Here is a 16,096-nt window from a genome sequence, read left to right as displayed (position 1 = left end):
CGTCTGGAAGAGCAGTATAGAATTTTAACCACTCAACTACCTCTCCAGCCCATCAAATCATCTGAGGCAAATTAATCCATCAATTTTTAAATGAGTCAAACTCTTAATTGCTGTTAGGCTAAATAACGACTTTAAGCACAGCCTATGCTACATAAAAGAACTTGGCTCAACAGAATAAAATAGTGATTAAGTGTGTATGTGTGTATTTTTTTTTCATACCAAAAAAGAAGGGTCTTGGTTTTTATGGCATTTATAGTAAAAGTCAAATTATAACTGAGTACTTGGTTAGCTCTACCAATTGAAACTTAAGAGACAATGGACCATAGCATCTGTAAAACCTCCCTACTCTAGAGGCACTGTCCCATGATACATCACATGAAAAGAGGTCCCGTTATGAAACACAGTTAACCACAGTCTTCCTAAGTGGGTCATATTACCTAGAATATCCTATGGGGACAGACTGTTCTCTCTGAAGCAGGGGTAGAGAACAACACTATTTTCCTTGGAAGGGGAAGATGTTTTCAGGGTTGCAAAAGTCTTGCTTTGTGTCTTCCTAAAATATTTTCTATCTTGAAGTGGCAGGATTCACGAGGAGGAGGAGGAGCAAGAACATGAGGAGCAGGAGGAGTTACAGCTAAATTTGACTTAGCATTTGGCTTTTTTCTTAATCTAACAAAAGATGTGACCTGCCACAGAACGTTATTAATTCCCTGGGCACCTGTTGGCCAAGGCACCTGAAAACTGAGGGCAAGGCTTTGCATGCGGGAAACAGAAGCCTGTGTTCTTGTGCATGCGGTGGACACTCTAGAAGTACATGTGCTCTCTAAAGATACAATGTAGCACAGATTACAAGTCATACAGCTGACACACAGGGTGCTTTCAAGAGTTTAGATGCCACAGTGTATAATCAGAAAGACTCTGTGAAAAAACACATATTTCATATGTGCCTGGGTACCCTCTAGCTGGGGATTAGGGGAGCTGGGCTTCTACCATAGCTCTGTCCTTAGCCAGCTTGGTGGGGCATATAGTCAAGAGAGAGGAACTTTAGGTTCACAACTAAGTTCCCTTGCTACAAGGACTCTGAACAAAAATAAAGGCAACATGGTATTTTCCCCTCCCTCTCACTCCCTTATTACCAGGAGTGCCAATATGACAAGCGTCCTTTTCTGTCATGTGCCTTCTTCACACTTACATACACAAATACAACTGTGCTTTCAGAGGCAAACATGATAAAGCTGCGGAAACCCACTTTAGTGTGCTTTAGGTACTATTAGTTGAGGCATCACAGAAAGCTCTGCTTAGCCAGCTTTTGCTTTTCCTAATAAAACAAATGCTCTCTCCCCCACCCTCAGTCCAGAATGTTTGCTGTGTGTAACAAGCACACAGAACCTGCAGCTAAAAACAAGTAAGAAACGCGTCTCCCATCACGGAATTCTAAACAGTCAGATGATGAAGGCAGACCCAAACAATCGCTTTGTTGAAATGGTGGGATCCATGGCCTCTAGAAATCAAATTCTAATTTAGCAGCATGTATAAAGAGGGCCAGTGCCAAGAGAAAAGTCAAGTTTATCTCAATGTCCACAGGGACATGGTAAGAGTCCAGGAAAAAAAAACAAACAAAAACAAAACAAACGGCCCTTATTATCCTGACCAAGCATCTGTGATAAACATCCAAAATTCTAAGGTGCCTTTCATCTCAGCAGGGAGGAAGAAGCAGAGGCAAGCGAATCTCTGCGGGTTCCAGGCCAGCTAGGGGTACGTGGTGAGATCCTGTCTTAAAGTGATCCAAATGAAAAATAAACATTTAAGACAAAAGTTAAGATTATTTCTGGGATTCTAACTCTAATGCAGGTTTTCTTCATAAAAAAAATTCACAAACAATAGAATAAAAAACTGAGCAAGCTCTCACAGAGTGCATTCTTTATCAAGGACACTGGCTCCTCTTCCCTATGCTGTCTCTTATTTGTTAAATTTTCCATCTTTCTTTATGAAATCATTTTTTTTTAAAGATTTATTTATTTTATGTATATGAGTACACTGTAGCTGTCTTCAGACATAGCAGAAGAGGGCATCGGATCCCATTATAGATGGCTGTGAGCTACCATGTGGTTGCTGGGAATTGAACTCAGGACCTCTGGAAGAGCAGGTAATGCTCTTAACCACTGAACCATCTCTCCAGCCTATGAAATCATTTTGTTTCATATATTCCTCTGTTTTCATTAATAGACATGATTGGATGTACTGACCAGGTCAATAGACAGTGTGCACATGTCTGAACCCAGGCCCTCACAATGGCATGGAGGAGCCGGCCTGAGGACTGAGAGCCACAGGAACGGCAAGTGCCAAAGTCCCCAGCTGGGATCAAGCATGGTGTTTTGTGAGGTGGGGTGGTGCCTAGCAGCTGGGCCTCAGGAGATGGGGACAGAGTGGTGGGCCGTGCAGGCCGCGGTGGGCCGTGCAGGCCGCGGCTTCTGTGTGACTCAGTTGGGAAGCAATGAAAGGTCTGCACGGAGAGAAATGTCATGATCTTTGGGAAGATCACACTTGCTGCTCTGTGAATGAAAAGGCTGAGGAGGAGCAGTTAACAAGTAGAATAAATACTTCCTTAAATCAAGTCTCACACTCTCCTCATCTCTTCCCAGAGCACCTGAGTGCTGGCTCGCTCTTCCATTACTTCCCCGACCACCTCAAAAGCACCCAAACTGGTTTCCTGTCTTCTACAGCTACATTTTATCATTCCTTCCTAACTGGTCTCATGTACCAAAGGCTGGCTATGTAGTACAGGCTGCCCTTCAAGTCCTCACCCCTCTGCCTCTACCTTCTAAGTAGAGTGTGGTTTTAAACACGCATCACCAGCTAGTACGGCCCCTCCTCTACCAATGCTCTGACCATGTCTTCCCTACAAAATCTCAAATCCTTTGGGTTGAGTAACCACTTCAGTGTTATGCTTGCCTAGCCGGAGGCCCTCGGGTTCAATTCCCAATACTACAAAAACAAACAGAAGCCTCAAATATCACTGCCAACAAAACAAAGTCCAAAACACCATTCTGCAATCTAAGTCCAAGCTGTGTTTCTGGTCTTCCCTCCTGGCTCTAAACTGACAGACTCTACTCCGCCATCAACGTGGGATGTTCTTTTCTGGACCTAATTTGCTTTTAAAATTTACTCTTATTGTGTGTATATGATGTATGTGAGAGAGTGTGGGCACATGTGCCACAGTGCACAGGTGGAGATCAGAGGGTAACTCCGGAAGAGAAAGTTCTGTCCTTCTACTATGGAGTCCAGGGCTTGAGTGCACGTTGTCAGGCTTGGGCAGGGGGAAGCACTTCTAAATACGAGCCATCTCGCTGGGCTATGGATGTACCGCATCATGCCAACTTCCTGCTTCTGCACGGCCATTCACACTGACGGTGTTCCTGTCGCATCACGGCTTAGCACACGTTCTTCTCGGTGACCCAGCAGTGTCTTTTACTACAACGGATGCCATTTTAACATCAGCATTGGGTGTAAGCGGCTTGTATAACTCAACCTTTACCTTTATTCCCTGAAACGAGCTCTGGTGCTTTCTGTCCTATCCTTTTGCAACGGCTCACTAACTCACACACCACTAATGGGTTCCTGTTTTCACTTCGAAAACACTATCAGTACACCTGACATTAGCTGATCACTAAACTAGGTAACACCACTTAGAGGCCTACAAATACCAAACCATGATGGCTTTAACCTTAAGAATACGGGGTAAGGCCTGAGTTCTAGTCTTCATTTTATGTATCACAATGCCAAGTACTGATTGATCATCACTGAAGAAAAAGATTGATAATAAACATAAGTATGGTATTCGTGATGGACTGGGTCACGGTTAGGACTATTTTATCATATTCATGATGGACAGGGTCATGGGCTCTAATTCTCTTCTCTCACAGCCATTCGCCCTCTGCCTAGCAAAGCACTCTTAGTCCAGCATCCTCATTAGGCCGTCCCAGCTTCACCAAAGCTGCACTAAGGGTCAGCCTTGTGTTTCAGTGGACCGGCAGCTGCTAAGGTTGAATGGCCTCCTCTGCAGTCAGCCCCAAGTTCTCGACCATTAAAGTCCTTGAAAGTTGTCGACTCTGTGGAAAACATCACTAGTAATTTGAATTAAGAAAATGGAAAAAACAATGAAGTGGCCCTAAATCTGTATTGAATAGTTTCTCTGCCAAAGGACCGAACTCATAAGCCAAGGACAAAGTAAATCCTAATACCTAGAGTTCAAAGTTTACCATGAGGTGACTCCCACAGGTTCCTAAGGAATGCAGAGCCTTCGAGCATGCCCCGCTTCCTCTGTGTGGCCTGTGTGGGAATGACACACAGAAGCACAGTTCACAGGCAGCACATGCTCACATGCCACCAGCTCACATGCCCAACACAGCTAGGAGACCTCCACAAACCTGTCAGAAACTACCGACAGGTCCGTAGCGAGTGACGCAGGCATCTGGGTAACGGAGATCTGGACAAGGTACTATGGTGTTCCTGGCCCCAAGTCTCCACTGTCAGGCTTCGAGGTCTACGAGTACAAACCTCAGCATTTGTCAGCTACTGTCTCTTCAAGGCCAGAGCCCAGGCCTGCAGCAATCTCGGGCCTTTAAGAACCGTCTGGAATCGCTACTACTGTGACTCTTCTGCCTCAGTAAAAAGCCCACTAACTCAAAGGGCTTTATGTAAGGATTTTAGACTGAAGAGAAAATATTCCTTAAGAAATGAATATAATATATGTTATATAATATATATGTTTGTCTGCTTGTTTTCTCTTCCCCGGTTCCCTGAGGTATCACTGAAAGGTGATACAGTAATCTTTCAAACACACACACACACACACACATGCACACACACACGTATACGTATACGTGGTGAAATGTCAAGAATACAAATTACTCCAAGAAAGCCTTTTCAGGACAAAGACAAACTGAACTGTTGCTTTGATACTGAATAACTTTCCTCATTTAAGGTCAAGTTCTAAAGATGATGGGAACCGAAGTCAGAATTCTACTTATCCTAAAAAGATGCAAAATCCAGGTTGACCACAATGTAGATAAGAACTTGCCTTGGAAATAACAACTGTTGACTGCTACCATGGTAACTGTCTAGGATAAACGTTTAGACAGTCTTATGCTGCTTCCTGTTAAACACTCCCCTCTGAAATACATCTCCCTGTGTCTTGCAAGACCACAAGCTGCAAACTTTCCAGAGGGAGGGTACAAGCCATCGAATCTGACTTTTCTTTACGTATTGGCTCGTTTACACATGCTGCTAAATAAAGTAGGGTTTTACTGCTAATGACAGAAATCCTTTTGAAGAATGCGTCTTGGAAAGGTGATTGTATCACCTTTCAGTGATACCTCAGGGAACAGAGGAAGAGAAAACAAGCAGACAAATAACATGGAAGAGGAGGAGAAGAAGTAATCTAAGAAGAAAGATGTGAATACTATTAGCTTCTGCAAGACTGTCTGTCAGTAGATGACTGTGGAACACGCCTTAAGGAGGGTCCTAGGTACAACTTCTGCAGGTCTATATCTCAGCCACAGTGGGACACTAGATTAAACTACTCACACAGTGTAGCAAAGTAACACATGAGGGATAAACACTACCTTCATACCTTTATGCTGTGATTAAAACAGAGATAAGATGCATTAATAAATAAAATTTCCTTGGAGACTTTAAAAGTTCTTACCCACAGTACTAAGTAGCCTCTTTACTCGTGTTAAAAGCTTTTTTTGCTAGGTTTCTAATGGAGGCCTACCAAGAGCCACATTCATACAGATGAAGTAATTAAAAAATCCATGTTTATCAGTATTAGTGCATCCCCTCCCCCAGATATCTTCTAATTTTCTCATTACTTTGTTGGTTTGGTTTTATTTTAGTGTTTGAGTGCCTCTGTGGATGCATACGCACCACGTATGAACCTGGCTCCCAGGGAGGTCAAAGGAAGGAGGCATATCTCTGGAAAATGGAGGTATAGGTGATATGGGCTACCATATGGATGCTGGGAACTGAACCTGGGCTTTCTGAAAGAACAGCAAGTACTGTTGACTGCTGAGCCATCTCTTCAATCTCGTTTTGTTTTTGAGACAGGATCTTGCTTTCCAATAGGCCAGGTTGGTCTTGAACTTATTATGTAGTCCAGGTTTAACCTTGAATTCAAACTCCTCTTATGTCTCAGATTCCCAAAGGCAGAGATTTTCAGTGTGAGACACCATGCCTGGCACTCTGTGCTCTAGGAGTTGAGTTTATTTTAATTTATTTCGCTGCACTCACAGTGGCAGAAGCCTATGTCTCGTGCACACTACAATCTCTGATATCATTCTGAACTTCTGCAGTTTTCTGAGGATGCAGTGCTCACTCACTGTCCTCTGCAGTCTTCCCAGACTCTCTTCAAAGGAGAATTATGGCCTTCCAAAATAACTTTCTGTTACTACCCTCTGCTTCTCCATGACCACATCTGATACTTTCTCACCCAGAAAACTCGACCTTAAACATTCTTATATCTTGGGATATTTGGCAATGAGATATTATAGTTCATAATTGATAAGCATTTGCTGAATGAATGAATAAATAAACCAACAGGCAAACTACAAAGATCCAATGCACTCAAGTTTGTGACATTACCTAATCCAGACACCTAACCTTTTAGAAAATCCATGATTTTAAGCCATTATCACAGATAATCCGTTCTTAAAGGCAGAAAAGACGTCATCCCATAAACTCAGATTCAAATGAGCTCAGTAACATGTTTACTTCTTAAATCTTTTTCCCAGAAAATATAATGTATCACAATCATGATAAGCTATGTATCTTAAAAATAAAGTAACAACTAAACATTCAGTACCAATCACTTTAATTTCTCACACAGCATGGTAAGTTCACTTTCAAACAAACTAAAGCTGCACTTCATTAGGGACTCACCGGTTCTTTTCCAACTCATTGTGTGTAGATCTAAAAGAAGAAGGAGAAAAAAGCATTAGCCACGCTTGTTAATAAGGTTACAGAAAGGTATATCAGCTTTATCAGTAGTGTATCACAAGTGACTTTACCAATACAACATACAGACTTCTACGACCTCATCCATCTGAGTAAAGTTACTCTTGCTGCAAATTACTGTTACAATGGCTAACAAATTTATACTGAGCAGCAAAATACAATGAGCTATTTGGCAAGTACCAGAATTGTTACACTAGTTCCCTTAAGTAGATGTGCTGCTATTGTAATAATCCAGAATTTAAAAACATGAATATGATAAAGGACAATTTAAGTTTCTGTCACTAGAACTAAAACTTTGATCATTTTACAGCACACGCATACCCATGTGTTTATAGAGTCCAGGAACCCTCAAACGCGCTGTGTAGCTGAGAATGACCTTAAACTTCTGGTTCTCCTGCCGCTACCTTCCAAGTGCTGGGATTACAGACATGTGCCACTACACCCGATTTTATGTGCGGCTGGGACTGAACCCACAATCTCATGCATGCTAGGCAAGCACTCCCCAGCGGAGCTACAACCCCCCCATATATCATTTTACATATCTTTGTCAATGCCAAATGCTTTCAGAATATTATATTACTGATTGCTGTAATTTTAACCCCCAACCTATAGATATTTAATGCAAGATTCACAAACCTTAACAAGTATTTTTATAAGCTCCACAATTTGTGGGAATTTACCTACTGTCTTGAGTATAACAGCCTGAGGGCTGAGTGTCCGTCTATTTGTCTATCTTTCTGTCTTTTGATTTATTGGCAATTTCATAAAGTTCCACAGGAACTCATTTTAAAGAGTTCTCATTTTAAAGAGTTATCTTAATAAGAGCACTTCTCCCTCAAAAAAAGGAATAAGAGTCTTAGGATATCTCAAGACTTCTGCCAAATGAGCCACAGATGTATGTACAACTCAGGCAGAAGAAACTATTAAAACACAGAACCTGTAGCTTAGCAACTCGGAGCTTAAAGTAAAATAAATTACAATGAAACTTCTACCACTCTGTTTATTAAAAGTTTGCATTGTTTTTGTTTGCGGGAAATGCTCAAGCAGAAAAGTTAAAAAGGACAATGGCAGACTTAATTATTTATTCACTATTAATATTTACACGTGTGTCTGTGTGTGAGCACACATGCCATGGTGCACGTGGAGGTAAGAGAGCTACTCTGTAGAGGAAGTTTCTCCATCCACCTTTCCAGGGACTGAATTCGCGTCACCAGGCTTACACAGCAAAGGCCATCTCAGCAGCCCCCAAAAGGGACCATTTTAGAAATTTAACTTTTTAAAAATTCCTTCAAAATTAATGGTAGATTTCCTGTGCCCTCCTGGTAAGCAAGTTTGGGTTTACTTGCCTTTCTCTAAAATTAAAACTGACAGCAGGTAAATCACATGTAAGAGCCGGTCCCTGTATAAAATCCCACAGTACATGATCAACAGCAATGACATGTTGATAGAAAAGTCGACGCCAGTTTACTGTAAACTTATTCCTGACTATCTGGCAATCCCACTGATCTCCATAAACGCAGAGGATAATACGTTCAACGATAGCCAACAGTGGAATTCCAACATTATACCGAACCTACTATAAAAAGCTAGGCCCAAGAGAGCATAATCGGACCCACCACTGTGAGCAAAATTAAAACAGCAGGTCCCTTCTGCCTCTCCTGAACACACTCATTATTTGTCTTATTAAAAAAAAAAGAAAAGAAAGAAAGCTAAGACTCTGAACCTTTTCACTGACGCAGGAACGCACGGTACACATCTAGTTACAGCACCACGGATTTAACACGGCTCCCGGATAACGAGAGACAAACCGGTCGCGAATACACCGATGATTTCCACGCTCCTTGCTCCTCCCGTGTGCACTCCTATTTTGTTTAGCTTTTACATCGTCTATGAAGTCAGCAAATGCTGAACGCTCTTAGTGTTCAACGCTGAGACTACAAGGAATGAAAGAGTGTCTGGCTGGCAAATCCACACACTACAGGAGTCATCACAGAGAAAGGTAAAATAAGTTCCTACAGAAAAATCAAACTGTCTCGGGGGTGCAGAGATCGAGGGGTTTACTCCGAATGGGGCTACTGAGAACATCTGGGGAGACGTAGCTTTGCTTTGGGGTTTAAATAACAGGCGTGCTTGCTTTCAGTAAGGTCTAACGGTTATTTCAACTGGAAGGAATAGGTAAGTAAGCAAGCAGAACTGTGATGTCCCAGGCAACACCAAGGGCTGGTGACGCAGATGTCACCCAGACGACAGTGTCAGATAGCAAAAGCCTGTGCTTAGTACTAACTCTGTCACTCACACTAGCTGTGTAGCTTTGGGACAGATTATTTAAACCTGGTTCACAGTTTCCTAATTCGTAAAACTGAAATATCATCACGCCTTGCTAGGTTGTAGTGAGAACTTGGGGGCGGGGGGAATGCAAAAGCACCCAGCACATAGTAGTTAGGAACTATTGGGTCCTTGTTGTTTTGAGACGTGGTCTCACTACGTAGCCCAGCCTGGCCTGAAACTCGTGAGCAGCTACCTCAGCCTCCCAAATGCTAGAATTACAGGCTGTACTACCCTATCTAGGTTTTTGTTTTTAATTTTATGTATATGGGTGTTTTGCCTGCATGTATGTCTGGATACCATGTGCCTAGTGCCCTTAGAGAATAGAAACGGGCATTGGATCCCCGGGAACTGAAATTACAGAGAGTTGTGAGCCGCCACCTGCTTCCACCTGACTGCTGAAACTCGAACCCTGGAGTTCTGGAAGAACAGCCAACACTCTGAACCATTGAACCATCTCTCCAGCTCCAGTAATTTCATTTTTTAGAAGACTAAAAGTATACTACTCTAAACACTGTTAAATAAACTATAAAGGACAATTTGATGGGCTGTCAGTAGTCTGTGAAATTCACCTGGAAATAGACAAATAATCATACCAAGGAAAAGAGAAACTGAAAGACAAGTGTGAGTGAAAGGCCACTTGGTCATTTAGCCAACCGTGCAGACGGTACAAGGTTCAGCAGTATGAGACAGAGAGAGATGACTGAATATGCACAGACACAGTGGTTCAAACGATGCTAATAAGTGAATAGATGACCCCACCGCACAGCAACACACTCCCCAACGCGCCTTCTTCGACCACCTGTGTGTCCAGCCAAGCCCTTCCAATGTGTCACAAAACATTAACTACAAGTTTTCCACAAGGTTCTCAATGAAGCCACTTGGTTAACTGATCTCTCCTAACAGAATGCAGCTCTGTGAGCAAACACCAATGAGGAAAAGTCTTCCCCTTCACAGCCCTCTGCTCTGCTTAATCAACTTCCAAGGACAGAATTAGCACTGAATCATGGGTAATCTTTACCAGTAACAACTCTTTATGAGAGACATTCTATGTATCCCATATTTGAATGGGCACCATTTTCTCAAGTCGACCCCTGTGTTTTCTGACTACAGTGTAACTCTAGCATGTATGTTTAGGGAGCACTTAAAGGATGGACAGGAGAATCCAACCTGCATAAAATGGTCACATTCGACTCAGAAGTATCACTGCCAAGAAAGGAAACCAGAGGCCTCTGGACCAGACTGGGGAAGATATATCCTGGTTAACTAATATGCCACTCTTCAGCTACTTCTATCTTCCTTTGCTTCCTAAACCTTCAAGGACCTCATGAACGATGCTCTCAAACCATGAAGTAAACATCATCTATGAAGCCAGAGAAGTGTCTTCTAACTCGAAACTTAAAGTGTAATCTATAATATATATATGAAATATAATATATAAAATTATTACAATATATATTATGGTAGAGGGAAGGGGGTGTCTCTGAAGTCTCAAAAAGGGCTGACAAGGAAAACTATGGAAATCATTGGAGCAAAACTTCAAAGTGTACTTATTATATTATTACTCTTTATTGTTTTTTTAATGTACTGCCCCTAGGTTTTACTTTTTTAAAGAGTATTTTTTAATCTATGTATCCACCAGATATATATCTAATATTTTAAGGAAAAGGCAGTAAAAGACATTAAAGATGATAAATTTTGAATTCTGAAAACTTTTGGGTGGGAAAGGTCTCATGTCTCTCCATTAATATCAAAACCCACAACCACAACAGTAATTACAGTCACACTATGTGTAGCCCTGTCTTAACCCACTGATTGGCTGGTGGACACGCTGACTGCTTCCAGCTCTTCAGTGACTTTGATAACAGGCCAGGACCAGGGAAGAGATCTTCATCTTCAAGGTCTGTGCCTCTGTCTTCTTAGACTTACACTTACACCTAGGCCTTACGCTTATGAAAATGGCCACCAATGTAAGGCACACACTGGTATTTAGTAGGTAAATGTTTTGTTGAAAGATCAGTGTGGTGGTTTCTATAAATTGTCAAATGAGAGAATCTGGAACCACCTTGGAGGTAAACCCCCAGGCATGTCTATGAGGGATTACCAAGAAGACATCGAGTCAGGGCAGCCCATCCTAAGTGTATGTGGTCCCAATACACAGGGTGAGGTCTTCACCAGCACAGAGGGCAAGCCGAGCATCCCTACTCATCTCTCCCTGCTTCGTACCTGCAGACACATGACTCATTGCTCAGACTCTGCTACCACGTCTGCTTCCACATTTCCCCACCGTGATGAACCGTACCTCAAACTGTGAACCCAAATACATTCTTCCTCCCTCAAGTTGGCTTTTTCTTGGGTGTTTTGTCACAGAAATGAGGTAAGTAACACACCTAGCTATTTTTGGTGACACGAGTCTCAGACTGTGAGTGGTCTGTCTGTCTGTCTGTCTGTCTGTCTGGGTCCGTGTGCCTATGTGTGCACATGTGCACATGAAGGCCAGAAGTTGGCAGAGGGTACCTTCCTCAATCATTTCTCAACTTCCATTCTTTGAAACAGGTCTATCACTGACTGGATTTTGGCCAGACTGGCTTGCCAGCAGGCCCCTAGAATCTTCCTGTCTCTGCCTCAGATCTCAAATGTTTAAAAAAAGGGGGGGGAGGGGAGAACTATCTCCAAATGAGTACACATGCTAAAAATAAAATGAAATTTAGAATGAAGATTTTTAAACATTTCTAAATGTCTTTCACATAAAGTAATCAACTAAGTCCGGGTTTCTCCAGCAGTCTTCTCAATACAGTGTCAACATCTCACCCAAAATCTGATGCCTGTGAGCTCGCAATGTACACAGCAATATTCAGTGTTTACTGAGTATACAAAGTTCTTCCATCACCGAGTTCATATCACACTGACCTACGCATAGAAAGAAATAAGGCAGGACTCATTACCAGACCACTCACAGACCCTGTCTCGGAGAAAAAGAAAAAGGAAGGAAGGAAGCAAAAGAAACTAACTTCACGCTCTGGAGAGATGGTTCAGTGGTCACAAGCACTTGCAGCTCTTGCAGACAACTGGGTTCAGTTCTTAGCACCCACATGAAAGCTCACAACCCTCTGTGAGCTATCCAGGGGGATCAGATACCTCTCTGTCATCTAAGGGCATTAAGCATATTTGTACTATAAACACACACACACATACGCACACAGGGAAAATGCTCATACATATAAGAACATGTTACTCAGTGGTGATGCGTGCCTTTAATCCCAGAACTTGGGAAGCAGAGGCAAGCATATCTCTATGAGTTCTAGACCAGCCTGGCCTTCAAAGAAAGTTCCAGGTCAGTCAGAGCTACACAGTGAGACCCTCTATTAAAAAACAATAATAATATACAAGTCTTTTAAAAAGGAAACTAGCCACATACCCTATGTTAGATAAGTACCACAGATTATAAAATATTTCTATTTTACATAGGTAAATCTTAGTTTTGCAAAGAATCCCAGGATCACTATGATAATTAATTCGATTGGAGCTTTAAATAATGTTAATATCCCCAGTCGACAATGACTTTATAGAAAACACAAGATTTGACTATTTTTATCTTCAGGAATGTAGTCTCCCTGCGGAAGTTGGTTCTGAACGTCAACTTCACTTAAAGGGAGGAAGAAGTCAGTTCAGTTAATGTGATACCTGCAGTTGGGAAGGCAGGAGTCTCGATGAGGCACTGTCTAGATTAGGTTGGCCTGTGAGCATACCTAAAAAGGCTTTTATTAATTGTGCTAACTGAGGCAGGAGAGCCACCCTGAGTGAGGAAAGACACCATCCCCTAGAAAGGTGATTACGTAGCGCAGGAGAATGGAGGCCTAAGCATTAGTACACATCCATGTGGTCACTCCTTACTTCCTGACTGGGGAAGCCCCATGTGCCTTTTCTCTTTTTTAAATTTAATGTCCACCAAATCCCTTTACTGCTACCTGTTTGCGCATACCTATGGGACCATCTACTGGAACATGAATGGCCTCTCAGAGCCAGAATCCCAGAGGAAAATGGATTCCTTCCCCCATCAGAGGAGTGGACTTCTGATCTCTTTCTCGATCAGATCTCTCTTGAGACTCTGGCTGGCCTGATCTTGCACAGGTCTTGTGCGCACAGTCGCGGCCAACACAAGTTTCACATGTCATCTGCAGATGTCTACTCCCTCTGGCTTTTACACGGTTTTCGGCCCATCCTTTCTGAGACGGTTACTGAACCTCAGGGTAAGGGATATGATACAGATGTCCCATTTAGAGCTGAGTACTCCGGTCTCTTTGTCCTCTGAATACAAACCAGTTGTGGGTCTCTGTGTTCATCACCACCTACTGTAACAAGAAGCCTCTTTGATGAGGGTTGAAAGAAGGCTGTTTAATATGGTGTCCAGTTAGCAGAATGACAGTACTAAGTTCTCTCCCGAGGCTAGGACTTACCCAGCCACAGTTAACCAGGCATGGGCTCTATTTTGTGGAGTGGGCTGTAAATGCAAGGGCTAAGTGTTAATGAGTAAGTGGTTGGTTACTTCCATAACCTATGCGCCACTACTATACACGTGCACGTATTGTATCAGGCCAGTCATTTTGGCGCTCACAAGGTTTTCAGCTCACTGAGACTGTTGCTAACTTTTCTCTCCTGGTAGCATTTGGTTAACCTTGTAGCTCTATGAAAGCTAGCCAGTAGAGGTGATGCGTCTAGGTCAATGTCGGCTTGATTTCTCCATGTCTTATGTCACAAGTGTATGGTATCTTCAGCAAGAGGGTCTAACCATCAAGTTTTAGAGGGTAACCAAGAGCAAAGGCAATAGCCTGTAATGTTGGGGGAATCTGTGGACCTCACTGACTAACAACTCAAAAAGAAGTAGCCTAAACCTGGTACTGGCTTTTTACTGAGCAGCATACAATGTCTAAGACAGGCATTGTTCCCCTATTATTAAAGGTAATCGCTACCTGTGGTACAATTAAGTCTTTTTTTTAAAATCTATCTATCTATCTAATGTATGTGAGTACACTGGTGCTATCATCAGACACACCAGAAGAGGGCATCAGATCCCATTATAGATGGTTGTGAGCCACCATATGGTTGCTGGGAACTGAACTCAGGACCTCTGGAAGAGCAGTCAGTGCTCTTAACCGCTGAGCCATCTCTCCAGCCCACAACTAAGTCTTAAGCAAATCACTTACAGTGGCTCTTGGCCGCAAGAGATGTAAAGCAGAGAGCTGTAGCAGATGAGACCTTGAATTACCCTGTTAACACGCAGTCTTCTATGTCATATGTTTACCATTTGAGCCACAAAAAAAAAAAAAGTTATCTTTTTAAATAGGAAGGGTTGTTGTCTACTTACCTAAAAGAAATAATCTTTTTTTTTTTTTTTTTTTTTTTTTTTTTTAGAAATAATCTTTTAAGTCTTCAAAAGTTAAGAGCAAATTTGGGCTTCAATGAAGCACTGAATGGAAACTCTAGCTTGTTTACTCTGAGACACACAAAACACATTTCAAAGGATCTGTTTGTTACTGAAAGTACTGAAGAAGAGTGTTGTCATCACCAGGAATTTACCTGTGAATAATCTGTATTTCTGCCCTAAAAGTTGATGAGTTTCTACAGCACAAAGACCCGGAAACTATTTTTAAAATCTAAAAACTGGGAATTTCACAAGAGCAAGTCTCCATGCAATTTCCCAAACATCAGGAACATTCTTAAAAATAAAATACACAAGTTACTATCACTGAGAAAAATCCTCTATAACTGTTCCTTAAAATTAAGTGCTGGACTCCGTGGTAGCTCCTGCTCCAGGGGATCCGACACCCTCATCTAGCCTCCGTGGACACTGCAGACATGTATCACACAGATGTAAATACAGGCAAAACATCTGCATTTTAAAAATATACATCAAAAACAATTTTTTTTAAAACATGCTGGGTGTAATGTCACACACCTTTAATCCCAGCACTCAGGAGCCAAAGGCAGGCCATCTCTAAGGTTTGGAGGCCACTGTGCGTTATAGAGTTTCAGGTTTGCCAGGGCTACTTATTGAGACCCTATCTCCACAGGGGAAAAATAAACCATCCTCCTACTCTCTCAGAAACTACAAACTTCCAGTCAGAAGGGAGATAAAGCTAAAGAGACAAAACACACTCATTCCTTCTGTATTAAGATAAAAAGAAAAGAAAAAAGAAAAGAAAAACCTCTGTGTTTAAAGACTGTTAAACCAAACCCTATAAGCACAAGAAAATCTGTTGTTGTTGTTTAATTTCTTTTATGTTCACAGTTGGAGCTGGAATTCTACTGGTGTTTTGGCACTCCTGAATATCCACATGACAACAACTCAAGTCCAAGAGGGACCTGATCAGTGACTTCTTCCCAGCTCAGCCTAACAATGTAACAGCCCATGTGTCACAGGTTCACACCAATGTTTTTGTCAAACTGACAGTTTTTTATTTTTTTTATACAGTTTTTTTTTAATTTTTATTCTTTAGATTTATTTATGTATGTATACACCGTTGCTGTCTTCAGACACACCAGAAGAGGGCACTGGATTCCATTCCAGATGGTTGTGAGCCACCATGTGGTTGCTGGGAACTGAACTCAGGACCTCTGGAAGAGCAGTCAGTGCTCTTAACCACTGAGCCATCTATCTCTCCTGCCTGGCAGTTCTTTTGATAGCATTTTCCTGTGGTATGGGATGACAGTGAGTGTTCTTTGAAATTAATGTAACACTCTGTAGTCTACTATAATA

At 42.0% G+C, this 16,096-nt stretch overlaps 1 protein-coding gene across 2 annotated transcripts in view; it reads right to left on the bottom strand.

Annotated features, from left to right (window-relative positions):
- Positions 1-16,096, bottom strand: part of Mxi1 (MAX interactor 1, dimerization protein) — a 59,743-nt gene that overhangs the window by 18,817 nt on the left and 24,830 nt on the right. For both annotated transcript variants that reach the window (XM_028773667.1, XM_028773676.1), the window contains exon 3: positions 6,940-6,969. In XM_028773667.1, the coding sequence (XP_028629500.1) occupies positions 6,940-6,969 (30 nt within the window). The remainder of the gene's footprint in view (positions 1-6,939; positions 6,970-16,096) is intronic.

This window comes from Grammomys surdaster, unplaced genomic scaffold (assembly GCF_004785775.1).
Source record: "Grammomys surdaster isolate TR1022 unplaced genomic scaffold, NIH_TR_1.0 66, whole genome shotgun sequence".
NCBI classification, from domain to species: Eukaryota; Metazoa; Chordata; class Mammalia; order Rodentia; family Muridae; genus Grammomys; species Grammomys surdaster.
The sequence above is the reverse complement of the archived record's forward strand: the minus strand, read 5'-3'. Positions and strand labels throughout refer to the sequence as shown.